Source organism: Embiotoca jacksoni, unplaced genomic scaffold, assembly GCF_022577435.1.
Source record: "Embiotoca jacksoni isolate LCO1_2020_lvr unplaced genomic scaffold, fEmbJac1.0.p SCAF_1, whole genome shotgun sequence".
Lineage (NCBI taxonomy): Eukaryota > Metazoa > Chordata > Actinopteri > Embiotocidae > Embiotoca > Embiotoca jacksoni.
Window position 1 is genome coordinate 23,607,719 of NW_027185229.1, and position 16,369 is coordinate 23,624,087.

General features: G+C 39.6%; 1 protein-coding gene across 3 annotated transcripts; it reads right to left on the reverse strand.

Annotated features, from left to right (window-relative positions):
* Positions 1 to 4: 4 nt before the first annotated feature.
* LOC138197761 (troponin T, cardiac muscle isoforms-like) lies at positions 5 to 14,494 on the reverse strand. 3 transcript variants are annotated; one of them, XM_069148668.1, is made up of 11 exons: positions 14,466 to 14,494; positions 6,490 to 6,510; positions 6,295 to 6,316; positions 6,123 to 6,183; positions 5,909 to 6,025; positions 5,723 to 5,800; positions 5,416 to 5,517; positions 5,203 to 5,309; positions 4,947 to 5,037; positions 2,887 to 2,927; positions 5 to 1,114 (listed from the first exon to the last, which is right to left on the reverse strand). In XM_069148668.1, the coding sequence occupies exons 4-11, from the start codon at positions 6,171 to 6,173 to the stop codon at positions 1,075 to 1,077; spliced, it is 627 nt and encodes a 208-aa protein (XP_069004769.1). In that variant the 5' UTR covers positions 6,174 to 6,183; positions 6,295 to 6,316; positions 6,490 to 6,510; positions 14,466 to 14,494; the 3' UTR covers positions 5 to 1,074. The 3 variants fall into 3 exon arrangements, with proteins under 3 accessions (XP_069004769.1, XP_069004760.1, XP_069004753.1); XM_069148659.1 differs by having other exon boundaries at positions 5,203 to 5,312; XM_069148652.1 differs by having other exon boundaries at positions 5,203 to 5,312; positions 6,490 to 6,513; positions 14,466 to 14,480.
* Between the last annotated feature and the right edge of the window lie 1,875 nt (positions 14,495 to 16,369).

Below are 16,369 nucleotides of genomic sequence, written 5' to 3' on the forward strand. Positions count from 1 at the left end.
TGATACATCACTACACTCAGGGGGAGTTCATTATTTGTCATTTATCATGGTCAGTGTTATAGCACAAACGAGTTTCTCACCTCTTGTCACACCCCTTTAAGTTTTGGCTGAAGAGTTTGAAATGCTTCCGGGCAGATTAGCAACACGTCTCTCTGATCCCGTTTACTCCACCCTCTTGATTTATTCTGATGTTTGAGAACAAGATATTAGAACCAGGCTCTGCAGCTGCTGTTGCACTCAGTGTATTATGTAATTGTTCAGTAGAGTTGAACTTTGTTCCTCCACAGTTCTAAACACATAATCCACACTCAGGAGGGAACTCTCGGGTCGCCGGTAATATTTAGTTTCATGAGACTTCTGGCACATCTGATCGCTTTTCTTAATTATTTCATTTAGTGCTGATTGATTTATGTGCTCATTTGTGGTCATTTAAGACAAACATTGCCCGCAAACATCAAGCCTGCCTGGATGACTAATATTCAAAAGCCATCAGTAAAATGGGATTTTAGCCAAAGTAAACAAACCCGAATGTGCCACACGATAAATTCAACACAAGCCCAATTTTGGCAAACCTAATCTGGCCTCATAATAGAAGGTGCGGCTTTTAGAATGATCATGCAGTTGATGCTCAGCCGAAAGTTCCCACAAACAACAGATGAATAACACACTATTCCCAGTTTGTTATGTAAAGTTGTTTTTTTTTTGTTTTTTTACTGGTTGCAATCACAAACCCTACACAGAAAAAAAAAACAATTGATTAGTTTCAACTTTGCTTTTCAAAGTATTCTCAAAGTGACAGTCAGTCATGGGACAAAAATATTAGATTAAATTAAAAAATATTCTTTCAGATTAGTGTCAAATTAACAAAATGCACCACGTGATCTGCTACAAGAAACTGTTTGACTGCTACATTTCTTCAGGTGAAATAAGCATGCACTTCTTTTCACAGGTACGATTTTTAAGAGCGTCTTAAATTTTCAGTGTTGTAGCTTTGTTCTTGCATGTTCAAGTGTTTAGAAAACATTATTCGTGGATGCCTGATGTCGCCACTTTTCCTCCACTTGACGTGTGATGTTACTTCCTCAGGCCACGCTTGGTCCTGCCGCCCTTTGAGCTGAGAATAAAGAGAAAGGCGGCAGAGATTCATCAGACCAGTCAGCACACGATCACCTAGTTAGTGCTCATTTGCACTGCTCAAATGCATATTCCCTTTCATTGGAAACACACAAATATATGTGTTGAATCATATCGGCTGAGCTGAGTGGCTGCGGTCATTGTGCCTTTCCTTCAAACGTTTGAACACTAGAAATTCACTTTTTATGGAAACAAATCACTCTCTGTAACTGCATTCAATTTCGGGGAAATTCTTGGAAATGAAAGGAAACTGTAGTCCTAACGTTTTGATTTAATGAGAAGCAATGTATGCTCATAGTTTGAAAAGCTTGGCTTTAAATGTTTTCCTGAACTTGCATTGAACATCTGCAGACCATAATCGTATTGAGAAGGCATTGTGAAACTGCCGTTCTCATCACATTAGGTAAGAGTCTTTTTTGCTTGTCATCCTGTTCAACAAAGCAGTAAGTCCTTGTGACACTGTGTAAACGGCAGCGAGTTGCAGGACGAGAGTTTTCCCTTCTCAAATGAACATTTTTAATTATTTTAATTTAATTTGAATAATTTTCAATGTGTAAAAATGTGTGTAAATTTTTTTTACTGTACTACTTAAAGATGATTTATGTTTTAGAATCTCATACTTCAAATATTATCTTTACTCCTTTCAGGGACACGACCCCTAGGTTTAAAACCTCCACCCTACAAAAAGCTGCTGCAGCCCTCGGATACTGGAGCAACTGAAGCTTTTCATAGCGGTGTCCTGTTGGAAGGGGATTTGTTAACAAATAGCTGACTGCTATCTTTATCTGCTGTTGCTACACAGGTTCTTGACCCCTGCAGTTTACCCATGAAAGCATAAACTGATCCATTTTAGGTGGTTACAAGTTATAGTTTTCGGCATTTATGTCCGACAACTTATTATTAAAAAATGAATATTAGCTGTTTTGTCTGAATTTGGATGAACTTTGCATTTAAGACACTATTTGATTCTATTTCAAAGTTAAAGTTGTTTGAAAAGTTCAATTGCTGTCACGTTGTTGTTGGTTTGAAAAGCAAAATTCTGCAGATAAAAAAAAAAAACAATTCTGGCGTTTGTATAGTTTTGTTTGGAGTCCTCATTGTAGTACATTGTGGTGCAGCGTACAGTACATGAGATCAACGGGAGGGATGATTTGGATGGCAGCAGGGATCAGTCACTGTTTTATTGTGAGCTACATGAACACGGATGATGTCACATGGCAGACGAGATCTGTCAGCTGTTGTACCTCCATCACAGACCATCTCTCACCATTGAGACTGAATATATTTGTTGTTCACGGATATCCCAGGCTGCCCCTTTCTTAAAATACCTCTCATCTGCGAATGCTTTTTGTTTCCCCGGTCCTGTTTGGTCAGGTGTGCTCAGGAACTTTAGCCGTGCTGTCGGGCATCTGGCACAATAACCCAGTTAATGATGCCGTCTCAAACAAATGGAGACCGGTGTAGTAAGAAAAGCAGGGGGTAGGGGGGAGGGGGGGAATGGGAGGAGGTGGAAACCTGATGAGATCACTACAAAAACCTTTACATGAGGTCAGACTTTGGATTCTAAGCAGGGTTTCCCTGATTATTATTGTGCGTACTGTTTGCTTTCTGTCTTTTCTCACTTATTTGTCATGGTTTTGTGTTTCCGCCCATCTGGGTGAAAGGTCTGCTGTCCAAAAAAATGAAATAATTTATTACCACTTGGTTTCATGCAGTACATGTGTGAGAAAGCAGAAAGCAGAACAGACTTACGTTTTCTGATGATCAGTGACCCGATTTCTCAGCACGGTGATCTGTGCAAAAGGAGTAGAAAAGTTGATTGGCAGCAATACTTTACATCATAAAATGATTACATCGTCATTAAAAATATGAAATTCCCTCATAAAAACTTTGCGAAATGTAATAAAACGAACGGCTGAGATTTTCTTCGTCCCAAAAATTAAAAAAAAAGTCATATGTATGACATTTTTTTTTCAGTCCAAAAAATATGAAACACTTAAGACTTTAGTATGTCGTATAAAATATGAAGAATAAGTCACACAGGTCGTCCAAACCGTCATACTATAGTATGACTTTTTCATCGACCCAAAAAATAACCAAACAGTCATACGATATATGACGCCATATGATGTTTCTTTTCGGCCCAAAAAAAATTTAAAATACTTAATACTTTAGTATGTTGTCTAAAATATGAGGAAAAAGTCAAGGCGTAGTGTTTCGTCCACAACGTCATACTATAGTATGACCTTTTTTTTCATCCCAAAAATTTGAAGTTATGCTAAGGCATATCGTCAAATAAAACCGAAAAAAAAAACACCTATTGTATACTAAAACAGGCACAGTGGAAGCAATGTATGTATTCGTCCAAAAACATCATAAAAAAGTCATACTATAGTTTTTTTTTTGGTCACAGTTCAAACTAAGGTGTATAAAACCAGGAGTGTGATGAGCTCTCAGTGTACAAATATAAAACGTGATATTCAGCTTTAAAATACACAGGTAACACAAGGAAACGTCTGAGCTTCATTTTTTTTTTCGTTACTTTGCGTTACTTGTTACTTTAAGTTTACTTTGCGTTACTTTACGTTTACTTTGCGTTACTTTGCGTTACTTTTCGTTACTTTATAACAGCCCCCCGCCCTGAAGACCCCTGTGTGGTAATATTCGCTCATAGTCATAGCGCCCCCTGTTGGCCACTGGAAATGACACTTTTCATACTTTCACATTCTACGTCGAGCTGGTTGATCCCATGAACCTAAAGTCGGGTCACAATAACCTAAACATGTAGTTGATGATATATTGAGACATTCGTTCGACTTTGTCAATGGGCGTCGCCGTGACGATGCGGCAAAGTTGGATGTCTCGCGGTGACACAGGAAGTTGATGTTTAAGATCAACGGATGCTTGAAACCTCACGAAACGTGTCGCGTACATCCGGCGTGGTGAGAGGATACATCTGATATGTGTTTTGCGAGTGGGCGTGGCCAAACGGCTCGCCAGCGCCCCCTGCTGGAGACAGGAAACGAGACAAAAATAGCAACTTTAAGCGGGATACGCGGTCCCTCGTGCGCTGCACGTCGGGGAGACGGCGCGCGGGAGTGCGAGGGCCCGTACATCACTGCTTGCAGTTTTAATTTTGATTATTTTTCTTTCCTTTTTGTTTTTATGGCAGTAATACAGCTTAGTATCCCATATAGATGAAACATAGCTGACCAAAAAAAACGTAGGCTCACTCCTAATTGTTCCATTACAACAGGTAACTAGCTCAACGTAAGAGAGGTCAGTTGCAGTAACTTATTTTGTGCGGAATTTCCATGACTTGATGTTGTTAAATTGCCACATTGCAAAATGTACAACGTTGTATGTGAATTTATTAGTTCATTCTGCACCTGCAAGAACAAGTTTTGTGTAAAGATAAGGAAAAGCCTTTTGGAAAGCTTCAACTGGCCAATAATCAAACGAACCTGTTAGTCGACGACTTTTCCAGTAAAATGTTTGGATGACTTCTTTTTTTTTGATCATCAGTTTCTCTGTAGTTGTCTTTTCTCTGCTTTTGTTGGGCAATGCTGCAGCACTCTGGAACAGACTATTAAATCTGTCATATTTCAGTTTTTAGCACTTCCACTGTTACTTTGTCTATTTTTTTATTTTTACTTTATTCTCACGGTAAAGTGCTCATTTCGTAAGAAACCTGTTGGTAGACGTTGACACAAATCTCTGTCATGGTCTGTTTGTATTTTGGCCTGCAGACGACAATCTGTTAATTCAGTGTTTCTGATGTTGTAATGAGACAACACGACTTTCTGTTTTACCTCGTACTTCTGCTTTGTGTACTTGCACTGAAGTTCAAACTTCTCTGCCTCCAGTTGGCGCATCCAGTCGCACAGTTCCTTCGCTTTTTCCCTGTGTCAGCACAGACGGTAATGTGAAGGCAGTTTATTGTGTTCAGATGATAAATGAGCTGGAATTTGATCTGAGATTGGTTATGGAAAATATTTCAAATGAATTGACAGAGCTCTAATTGTGAATTTGGGTGAAAAGTCAGAGTTTTTAATTGTGTCCTTTTACCTGAGTTTTTCCTCCTTCATGTGATCGATGTTTAGCTCCTTGCGCCGATCATTGAGGACCTTCCTCTTCTTTTCTCTTTCCGTTTGTCTTTTTGCCCCTGTCTGTGTCTGCTGGGTGGGTATGAAGCACACGTGGTGATGCATATTAATACGCAGCATGTTGTATGCCTCTTATCAGACTGTATGACGTTTTAATGATCAACAGAATCATCACATTGTATCCAGTGAAACTCAGGTTGGACAGAATCATCTTCTTCCTTGCATCATCGTCTGCTTTCTTCTTGGCTTCTTCTTCTTCTTTTCTCGATTTCTCTTCCTGGAGGGCAAAATGTACTTTTGATCATTCAGTTACACTAATTTGATCAGTAACATTAATGGAAATTGGCCAAATTAAAGTATAATTCATAGATAGACGACTAAATAATCATTTATTTACTTTATCTAGATATTTGATTAAATAGTGTATTTTAGTTATGATCTGTAAATGTGATTTTAATAAAAACATTCCTAATTGTACATACTGCTAGTTTGTTCTGCCGTTCTCGTTCTCTCTCCGCTCTGATCTTCATCTGCTCTGCTCTCTCAGACCTGCGTTTCTCCTGATACAGAAAAGGACCAAAACAAATTCTGTAAACGCAAACTGTAACTTTAACACCACTTATTGGATCCATGATAAACTGCACATGCAGTAGAAGACACAGACGTACAATTCGATCCGTGAGGTTAATAAGTTCTTCTTCCTCCTTCTTTCGCTTCTCAAAGTGATCTTCAATCAAAGTCTGCAGCTCAGTCAGGTCCTTTTCCATTCGTTTTCTATGAATGTCCTGAAATCACAGGAAGAAATGTGAGCTGAAAAAGTTATCCAAAGCCCAAAGAACAGCTTGCAGCAGTAAATGTGGATCAGTCCTGAGATGAGCTCACATCAAAGTCCACTCTTTCTCCATCTGGGATCTTAGGAGCTGCCAAAGGCATGAAACCAGGCCTGAGAAAGATGGAGGGAAAAAAAAAAAAAGTGTTTTGACTTGGTCATGTTTCCAAAGTTGATTTAAATTTTAGTTTGACTTATACAAATATTTGTAAACTCTGCTCGTACTTTTGCTTGGGCCTCGCCTCTCCTGTGTATCCGTAATAAGAAAAAACAAAATAAAACCCTTAGTTTTGGAGAAAGCTTATAAAAAAGAAAAGAAATACTTAGTGCATGAAAAAACCCAAGCAGCAACATTTTTCTCTTCCGACTCACACGCAGACACACAGACGCCTCTGCTCTTAGTAAATAAGCTGTTCATACCTCCTTCATTTTCTTCAGCATCTGCTGAAAGAGGAGAAGGTCAGTGATAAGTCAGCACTTAGTGAAGCAGACAAGCTGCAGAGAGCTCACACTGACATGTAGAGATCAATGACACTCCAGACAGCTCTAAGAGATAAAAACCAAGGCTACTAAAGACCCTGACCTTTAATCCTCCTGCAGACTGCTGGTCCAATGATAAGAATCTCTTTAAAATGTGTGGGTTTCATATGTTGACGATGGTGCTGATGTATTTTCTTTTTAACACTGATTTAATTCAAAACTAGCTGAGGCCAAATAATCAAAGTGTGACTGTTGACTAACACTCAATATTCTCCTCTTGGTTTTTGATTGAAAGGAAGACAAGGTTGTCAATAATGTGGGAGTTGAAAGGAACTCATGCGCACATACTGTAAGTGAGATGATCATCTGTCAGTGCTGATGGACAAGAAAGGCATGCAGGTGTGGACATGTTTGTCTTCCAGAGTTAAAAGAAGAGGCAGCTTTAGATTATCATCACAGATAACTTAAATGTGTTGAGTCCCTGCCCGGTAACAAAGACACAAACAACGGATTTGTGTATGAGCGCATTGTGGTCATTTTTGTTGCTCATAATGACCAATTTTTTGTCATAAATGATGTTTTTTTTTTGTTTTTTGTTTTTTTATCCATTAAAAAGAAAACAGAAGAGTGTCAGAGTAAAATAGCAACTAACAAAAGACAGAAAGGCATCAGTCCTGTTTCAGACGTGTCTGCTTAGTTTTGTACAGAAAAAGCAAAATGTAACTGAAAAATGCTTAAAATCTGTCATAATAGATTTTTTACCTTGCACAAACCTACATAATTTATGTTTTGGTGTTAAATATGCTGCTATAAACCAAACTGTGCAACTCAACAATAACCACATTTTCAGCAGATACTATGAGTACATTGATGAACAGAATCACAGGTTGTATTACCACCGCTCAGTGAAAACCATGTATCTGCAAATCTGGTCATTTAGTTCCATGAAGCATTTATAAAACAGTTGGATAATCTGAAATATTAATTGTCATGAAGCTGAAAACAGGACTGTCTTTTCTTAGCACTTGAAAAAAAAATTATGTTTTTCATGGAATAGCAGTCTAAATGTCTTAATTATGTATTCTAAAAATTACATTTCAATGTATTAAAACCAAAGATATGTCTGTTTATAACTGGCATGTAAACGTATCAGCATAAGCAGTACTACCGTCCACCTCCTTTTCTACCTCCTCGTATATGTGGAGTATATATGGATTTATATTCTGACTTGCTTTGTTGAAATGTTCTGTACTGGTCTGCTGTTTCAGTACATATTTTATCCACTCATTCCTCTATAAAAATATATATATATATTCGTAATATAGTATGTTTGGCTTGATTTCAATGATGCTCATGCAATGTTTTTTTTTTTTTTTTTTAACAATGCTGTCCAAGTAAATACTTTCCATGGAAGTAAATCCAATTCCAATGCTGATTATACATTATAAAATAAAATATTCAGATGTCACTGAAGTATGAAAATGTATTTTAGAATTCTGCCACCAGCTTTCCTTCAGTTACTTCTAGGTTTTCTGCTGTGTGTTAACCTCATTGGGCCTCTGTGGGAAAAAACAACAACATCCTAACCTTTAGTCCCTTCGGCCACCGAGGGAAACTCAGCCTCTTTTCACTGCAAAGTAGGTAAACCAACCTGCATGTAGGAGGACCTCTAACAGGCCTGAAAATGAAAGTGAGCATTGTGCTCATGCTGCTTCCTTCCCTGAGGTCCTCTATTGAGAACACAACCTGACCTACATTGCTCACTAAAGCCCCTTCTTCACTGACAGTACCAGCTCGGCTCATCCTCCACTCGCTTTGGGTCTGGTTTTCCATTGTCACTGGACGGTACCTGGTACCATCGATATGTGTTCAGAAGTCCACTAATATACACTAACTTAAGCTAATAGTGCAGTAGAGTCTGAAAGTAAAGTATCAGCAGAGCATTGTGTGTGTGTTATAGGTGCAACCATTTATTGTCATAGAACAAAACAGAACAATCTATATAACATGACAAACATTAAACATTGTAAGATGTCTTATGGTATAAATAAGAGGCTAATTATTTTAAGAAAACAACATTTTTGTTTTTGTTTTTAATTAACTATTCCTGCCCTGTGTGGCAGCCATTGCACTTGCAGAGTTATATTTACTGGCCTATATCTGTTCTAAAGAAATTTGGGTTTAGAGGAGTATCAGCTTGTGGTGTCACATCTAATAACCACAGCTGTCAGTTTTCAATCAAATTCAGCTGAATGCAGTTATGCAGAGTATATTATTCTTCAAAGAATTCTAAATGAAACAGTCAAGATATGCAACAATTAAATTAATTAATAGTTTTCACATTACAGTTTTGACAAAATAATTAAATACATATCAACTACAAAATTGCTTTGACTAAAATGTATATGATTTTGTGTGTTTTGTGTGGATTTCCTGTCCTGACGGTGGAGCTGATCTCAGCATTCACAGGAAGCGACCCCACGGCAGCCTTTTTAAGGCCTATATTAATGAGAGAAGGACTTGTTTTAAAAAACGGTATGACTGCTGTATTCATGCTGAAACTGTAAATGTGCAAGAAGGCACGGGTTACTGTATCCAAATATCATCTGCGTTAAATACAGCCTTGTTCCTGCAGTGGTAGAAATGTTAGTCGATACGTCATATATTTTTGAATGGTTTATTTTATTTTTTTTAAAATATTACATAATGTTTGGGGTAGTTTTATTTTGATATTTGGGCATTGCAGTTTTAAAAAAAAAAAAATAGTTTTACTTTTTTGGTTGGTGCTGTTTGATTTCAGTGGTTGCCTCCAAAATCAAACCACTATCCAAATTTTTTTTAAATAAAACTATAACTGCTTGTGGAAAAGGGTGAAAGGACAGTTTTTGGGGGCTGCTATCTACTCGTGGAAAAGGGTGAAAGGACAGTTTTTGGGGGCTGCTGTCCACTTGTGGAAAAGGGTGAAAGGACAGTTTTTGGGGGCTGCTGTCCACTTGTGGAAAAGGGTGAAAGGACAGTTTTTGGGGGCTAGTAGTTTAGTAGTAATAGTAATAGTTTTACTTCTTTGGTTGGTGCTATTTGATTTCAGTGGTTGCCTCCAAAATCAAACCACTATCCAACATTTTTTAAATAAAACTATAACTGTTCTTTCTGTGAATTTATGTTTGGGGCGGGGGTTAACGTAATTAGATTAAGTTAATTGACTATAGCCTATGTGTGCAGCTGTGGCTCAGGGGATAAACGCGTTGTCTACTAACTGCGGGTATTGCGGTGCGTTCGGTCAAAGATTTAAATTGTAAAATAGCTATTATCATTTTATCTACACTCGCGGGACGTTTTCTCAAAATTTGGTGATATCTGTTCGGCGTCGGTGGAAATTGAATCTCATGTCCTCGTCGTCTGAATCGATCGATTGAGTCTCGGTCAGTGTCTGTGAATGTTCCTTTGAGGGTTGCTGAGAGGCCTTGGTGTCAGTGTCTGTGCATTGCTTTTGGTCGGTGGAAACGGGTGGGAGGACGGTTTTTGTGGGCTGCTCTATGCTTGTGGAAACGGGTGGGAGGACGGTTTTTGTGGGCTGCTCTCTGTTTGTGGAAACGGGTGGGACGACAGTTTTTGTGGGCTGCTCTCTGCTTGTGGAAACGGGTGAAAGGACGGTTTTTGTGGGCTGCTCTCTGCTTGTGGAAACGGGTGAAAGGACGGTTTTTGTGGGCTGCTCTCTGCTTGTGGAAACGGGTGGGAGGACAGTTTTTGTGGGTTCTTTTCTACTTGTGGAAATGGGTGAAAGGACAGTTTTTGTGGGTTCCTTTCTACTTGTGGAAATGGGTGAAAGGACAGTTTTTGTGGGTTCCTTTCTACTTGCGAAAACGCGTGGGTGGACAGTTTTTGTGGGCTGCTTTCTACTTGTGAACATGCGTGGGAAGACAGTTTTTGTGGGCTCCTTTCTACTTGCGAAAACGCGTGGGTGGACAGTTTTTGTGGGCTGCTGTCTGCTTGTGCAAATGGGTGGGAGGACAACATTTGTCGGCTGATGTGTGTTGGTGGATATTTTGTAGTCGATACATCCAACGTACTCCCGTTGAGCAAAATTCTGCTGTGCGGGTTCTCGAGGTTGTGGTAGACTGCTGGACTCCTTGGCCTCCATTGGAACAGGCGTGATGTTGAGCTCCGGATGGAGTAGAGGGCAATGCAACATACAGTGTTCGAACAACGGACCACCAGTCTGTTGGTCGTCGGACACCTCATCCTCGTCTGACTCATCTTGAGGAATGTCAAGGAGTCCCACAGCTTTGAGAAGTTCACCGTGGAGATGCTGGTGACGGCGTCGTTCCATCTCAGAAGCCTGTTCTGCGATCTTCGCTTCGGTCATTCGTTCCTCCCTCCTCAGCTGCTCAGCAAAGGCTTGTTTTTTTGCCATCATGGCAAAATTGACGTCGTTAACACCGATCCTTTTTTGTCTCTTCTCTTGATCCTTTTCCTTTTGTTTTATATTACACAAGTATTCAGTCTGGATTTGGTGTTCACGCCACTCCCAATTGTTCTTTTGCTCAGTTAATTTTTCCTCCTCCTTCCGCCTTATCATCGCATTTCTGGACTCTGCTATAGACTTGAACATTTCAGCCGTTTTCTCCTTGTTCTCCTTCCGCTGTTTAGCCTCTTTGGCTTTTAGCTCATCTAAACCTTCGCCCATGTTACTCTGCTCCAGAGCCATCAACTCAGCCTGCTTTTTCTTTATGGCTGCCAAATTATCAACTGCTTTTTCTGAGCGTAACTGCTGCTGTCTTATTCTTTCAGCTTGGTATTTCTTCCCCAGCTGAAACTTTCTGTCCATTTCACGCTGAATTTGTTTTCTATATTCATCCATGTACAAGCCTTCTGCCGTTTTGTTTTTCCCAAGGTTTTGTTTTGAGATTTCCTCAAGCCGCTCTGTTGTGGCTCTTTTCTTATACTCTGCATTTTGTAAGGCCCGGGCTCCAATCTCCTCTTCATATTCTTTTTTCAGTCTCGTTACATAGTCTCCCTCTTTTCTTTTCAGTTCTTCCGCCATCTGTTTCAATTGTTTCTTCTGCCTTATTTGTTCGAGGTTGTAATATGCGACATCCCGCCTTTTACGGATTTGCAAGTAAGCTTTTTCCTCCCCTTGTTTTCCAGCTTCTATAGAAAAACGGGTCATGTCCTCGTCAGCCCGCCTGTTGTACTCTTTTTCTTCTTTGACCTTTTGTTTCTTGAACTGTATCAGCATCTTATTTTCCTTATTGATCAGCGCTGCATTGACTGACTGGCTGAATCCTTTGTCACTGCCATACTGTTGAACCTCCATATATCTGGCTCTATCCGACTCATCCTTCTCTGCAGCAGTCTTGCTCGGGTATTTCCTCTTCACTTGGTTCTCAGATGGTGGGGCTGGCTTCCAATTACTCAATTGGGCCTCATTGATTTTATCCTGTGACGAAAACACCAGAGCCCTGTAAGTACATCTTTGTAATGAAGCCATTTCAGACAAAATGATCGTGTGTAAAGTGTTAATGTAGTTGATCTTGTAAGATCGTGCGCGGTGTGAGAATGTGTCCTTCGTTCGAATTATTATGTAGTCAGAGTGTGCACAGAGTGTATATAGTCTGGTCCTCTTGGCTGAAAGGAAGGCAATATGAATGGAATTCTTTGAAAGCCAATTAACTAGCCTGATTATGACATCATAAGAATAACTTCTTTGTTGTGTTCTAATGCCTTGGTTACTGTTGCTAGGCGACTGCAACTAGGCTCCTCCCTCTCCGCTACTGTTGCTGTGCAACTGCAGCTAGGGCCACCATTGCTGATGACATTCGAAAGCCATTTTCTAGGCCCTGCCCTCTTGGTTACTGTTGCTATGCAAGGGCAGCTAGGGTCATCGCCATAGGGTTTATATAATTTTTTTTAAATTACATTTTTTTTGTAACAATAAAATCTGGCATATAAAATATATTTGAATTTAATATAAACAGTACATTACAAACACATAGACTAAGCTATTAAAACGATTTTTGTTTGAAAACAAGTCAGTCAAATTAAGAAAATAAAAAAAATTGGATAAATAAAGAGGTCAGAGGTCTACTCTTCAAAACATCTTCAGCTTGTTTGGTTTTTATATATTTTAAGCCTTTTTTTTAAATGAACTAACTCATTCACGAAAACTGAAATAAGTGCCTTGACAATGATACATCTTTGGATAAACTGCTTAACTATCATAATGAGGCTGACTTCTCAACTTCTTTCATGAATTACAGACTCAATAAAATGTTTTCACAAAATGTTATGGTTTCATTAGCTAAAGTCCTTCCTTTGTGTCAGTGTTCTAGCTGTCCATCTGAAAATATTCCCATCATTAATTATATATTAAGCTTCAAAAAGCAGTGCGTTTGGGGGCGTGTCTGTTTGATTGACAGGCCTGTGGTGCAGTCAGGTTTCCACAATGGGTGGGCTTGGTGTAGCGTCCTTTGCTTTCCAATCAGATCGAGGTCAGATCCACCACTCGCTCCGCCTCAGCTAGTCCCAAATATGATCACTTCTGGCTCCAAACTGCTCCCAACTAGCATGACGACATCTCAACGAAAGCCAAGAAGTCAAACTCGAGGCTTTCCCTGCGTTCCGACTCGTATACTATTTCTTTTTACTTTTAATATGTACTGCAGCTACCCTTAAAAAGTATGTATTGTTGCATATGGTATGTAAACAATTGGGATATTTTACGTAGTCATAAAAATGCACTTTGAACTTTGACCCTCTTGGGTCATATCCATCGTGATCCGTTGCACGAAATTTGAAGTAAAAAGAAAAATGATGTGCTTTGGGACAAGTACTTTTATTTTTAATGCTTGTTCTTCTTCCTTATTTTGCAGGCCGAGCATTAGCGCCACCAATTGTCTCGGCGGCTCAGTCGATGTGACGTATCTTCCACCGTGCAGAGGATTGTGGTTCAGAACAGCATGAGTAGCCTGCTGGCCTGCATATGGCAAAACACAACGGGATGTAGTGGGACATCCTGGTACTATTGGCAGACTACATTTAACATACTATGTATTAGGACATGCTGAATATTTTTCTGGCATACTAAATAGTATGGTACTATGGATATTGGAACGCAGGGTTCATTACGGTAGTTCACAAACCAATGGGTGACGTTACTGTTGGTTGCCGCTTGATTCAGAGCAGTGCTTGCCCTCGAGGTGTTGTGCTCACACGACTGAAGTCCAAGGAGAGGCACGAAGCCCACAATTAACTTTTTTGGCTGTTTTTGTCAGTGGAACATTGAATTGTAGAAGTAAAAGGCAATTTTGTTGAGGTGATTTTGAAAATGACGTTATGGTGGTTTCATGCAGTGTTCACTATAATAATGCCTTGAGGGGGCCCTTAGAAGTGGCAAAAGAAAATCCAGAAAAATGCCTGAAACCAAAAGCGAGTTGAGTTGAGTAAAGTAGAACCGGCACCATCAGGGAGACAGGTGCTGCCTTGTTTCAGGAGCAGCAGGCTGCACAGTGGCCCTCATGGACAGAAATAGAGGTACAACCCTTTATGTCTTTGATGGCGACCCATTGCACCATTTAAACTGAAAGGACAGATCCACTGGGATTTATATGAGGTGTACAATCTCTTGTCTCAGACAGAGAGGGCTGGCTGAGAGGACAAAGGTCAATCTGTCAGAAAAGCTGAAGGACAGCAGCTGCCTCTACAGTGGCACCATCATGCCAAAAATACAGTAAGCTGTGCGGCGAAGCCAGCAGCTTAACAGATGTAGTGCGTTAAGAAACTAAGAATGTTTAAAATGCAAGGCTCAAAGTGTTTAAAGCAGGTAACAGTGGCAGAAATAGTAGTCTCTTAAGCTTGATGCATTCAAGAGCAAATTGCATTATTTTCATAGATATTGTTTGTGTTTAAGTACATACCAACAATATCTTCCTCTCCTTCACACCACAAAGAGAGGCAAAGAGCAGAGGTCAGCAATGAACTTCACAATCACAATAAATGTGGGCATGGTATGTCTAATGTACATTCATGCAGCATTATCACAACATACATGCATCTATTTGAAGCTGCTGTTTAGCATCACATTTTCTCAAGAACAACATGCAGAAATCTGCAGTCTGTAAACGACTGTAATTACAAAGTGTGAAAACTTATCTGGCCCGTGAGTGTGCGTTCATAAACTGACTTACGTTGTCCTCTGAAAAATAAAAATATTTGCATAACAATTAATTCCATCTGTGCTGGCATCACTTTAACATCACTCTTATCTCTGCAGAGATGAATCATGTACTCACTCATACGTGGCGTCTTCTGTGTCTGACATGTTTAGGATGCAGCACCTGCACATGTGAGCGCAATACCTGATTCTGCATCTATGACAGCTTGAAATTACATGTATGAAAGGTGCAAACATGCTACAGCTGAGGATTTTTAGATTCGATATAATTCCAAAATCTCCGTTTACAGTCTAAAAAGACAATAAGAAGAGCAGCCAGACTTACCCAGATCGTGCGATGTGTGCTTCAGATGTAGTTCAGTGGGGAATTGTCAACTGTGTCCTTCTCATGTGGGCCGTAAGCTTTTAAACCCAATAGTAGATCACATGGCGGCAAGCTGCCCATGTCTACAATGGGTGGGCACATACCTGCAAACAGATGGCAGATAGCATTAACCAGGATGGGAAAACATGCATTCTCCATGGACTTGCATTGTCTATTTTTACCTTTTCAAAACCTCGTTCGAACAGCGCAGGATTACTGCTCCTCAAAAGGTTTCAGTTTCTCAGGTCTGCCTGACATTAGGTAGGTTGTCATGGTGAACCTATTCCTGTGTGCATATGAATTCACGGAGGCACGGCTCAAGCTCCTCTGATTTCCAAGAAAATAAACTTCTTGCTCATTGTTACTTCATTCTGTGATTCTGCCAGTCAATACCACATCCTCAAATTTTACTTGCAGTTTATTCCCAAAGAAATATGTGTTATGCAATCAAATTATTGGGCATTATTCCCATTACAGCGTGCAAAGGCAGAGACGGAAATAAAACTCCTTTTGCCTTTAATCTTGTCTACCCTCAGTCCTTACATGCAATAGCTTGTATTAACAGCACCATTTATGAACATGCCGAGCCCTTTGATACTCCCAGCAGTGTTTCTGGGATGTAGTATCGGACCCGCAGTCGGGATGATGACTCAACAACAGATGTTTCTTGTGAATGTTGCTCTGTTTGTGAGGGTTGTTGAAAAAAAGAGATCCTCTTACAGCCCAACTGTGGCTTTGTTAACGGAGAGGTCGCTGTTTTGTTTTTTTTAGATCCTCTGCCAAATCCAATCCACCAAGTCTTAAGTGTTGTCTAAATGACTTCACAAGCACTGTGTCAAGTGTCTAAGTCAAGCTACATACATTTAATCTCCAGAAGCAAAATTAAAAGTTAATAATAAGTATTTTAGGTCTCTGATAGCTGACACTTAAAATGACAAAGTGTGTGTACATTAATGTACAACAACTTATGGTAGGTCTGTTCATGTTTTTTTTTCTTCCAGAATTAAGTAATTTCTTTTTAGGCCTAATACAGATATCAAATATTAAGATAATTATTGTTCTGAAGGATTTAATCAAGTCACATTAAGTCATCAGAAAGTAAAGTTTTCATAAAGTCCACAGAAATCTGTGCACAGTTTTGCGTCATGATATGTTGCAAAACCGTAAACTTTTGGCACTAAAGGACAGTTAGTGTTAACGATTAAATATGTACTGATGGAGCACTGTTGGCGAAATGAATTGCAGTTTACTGGAGATCTGTCACAGTAAACTTCACACTGGTG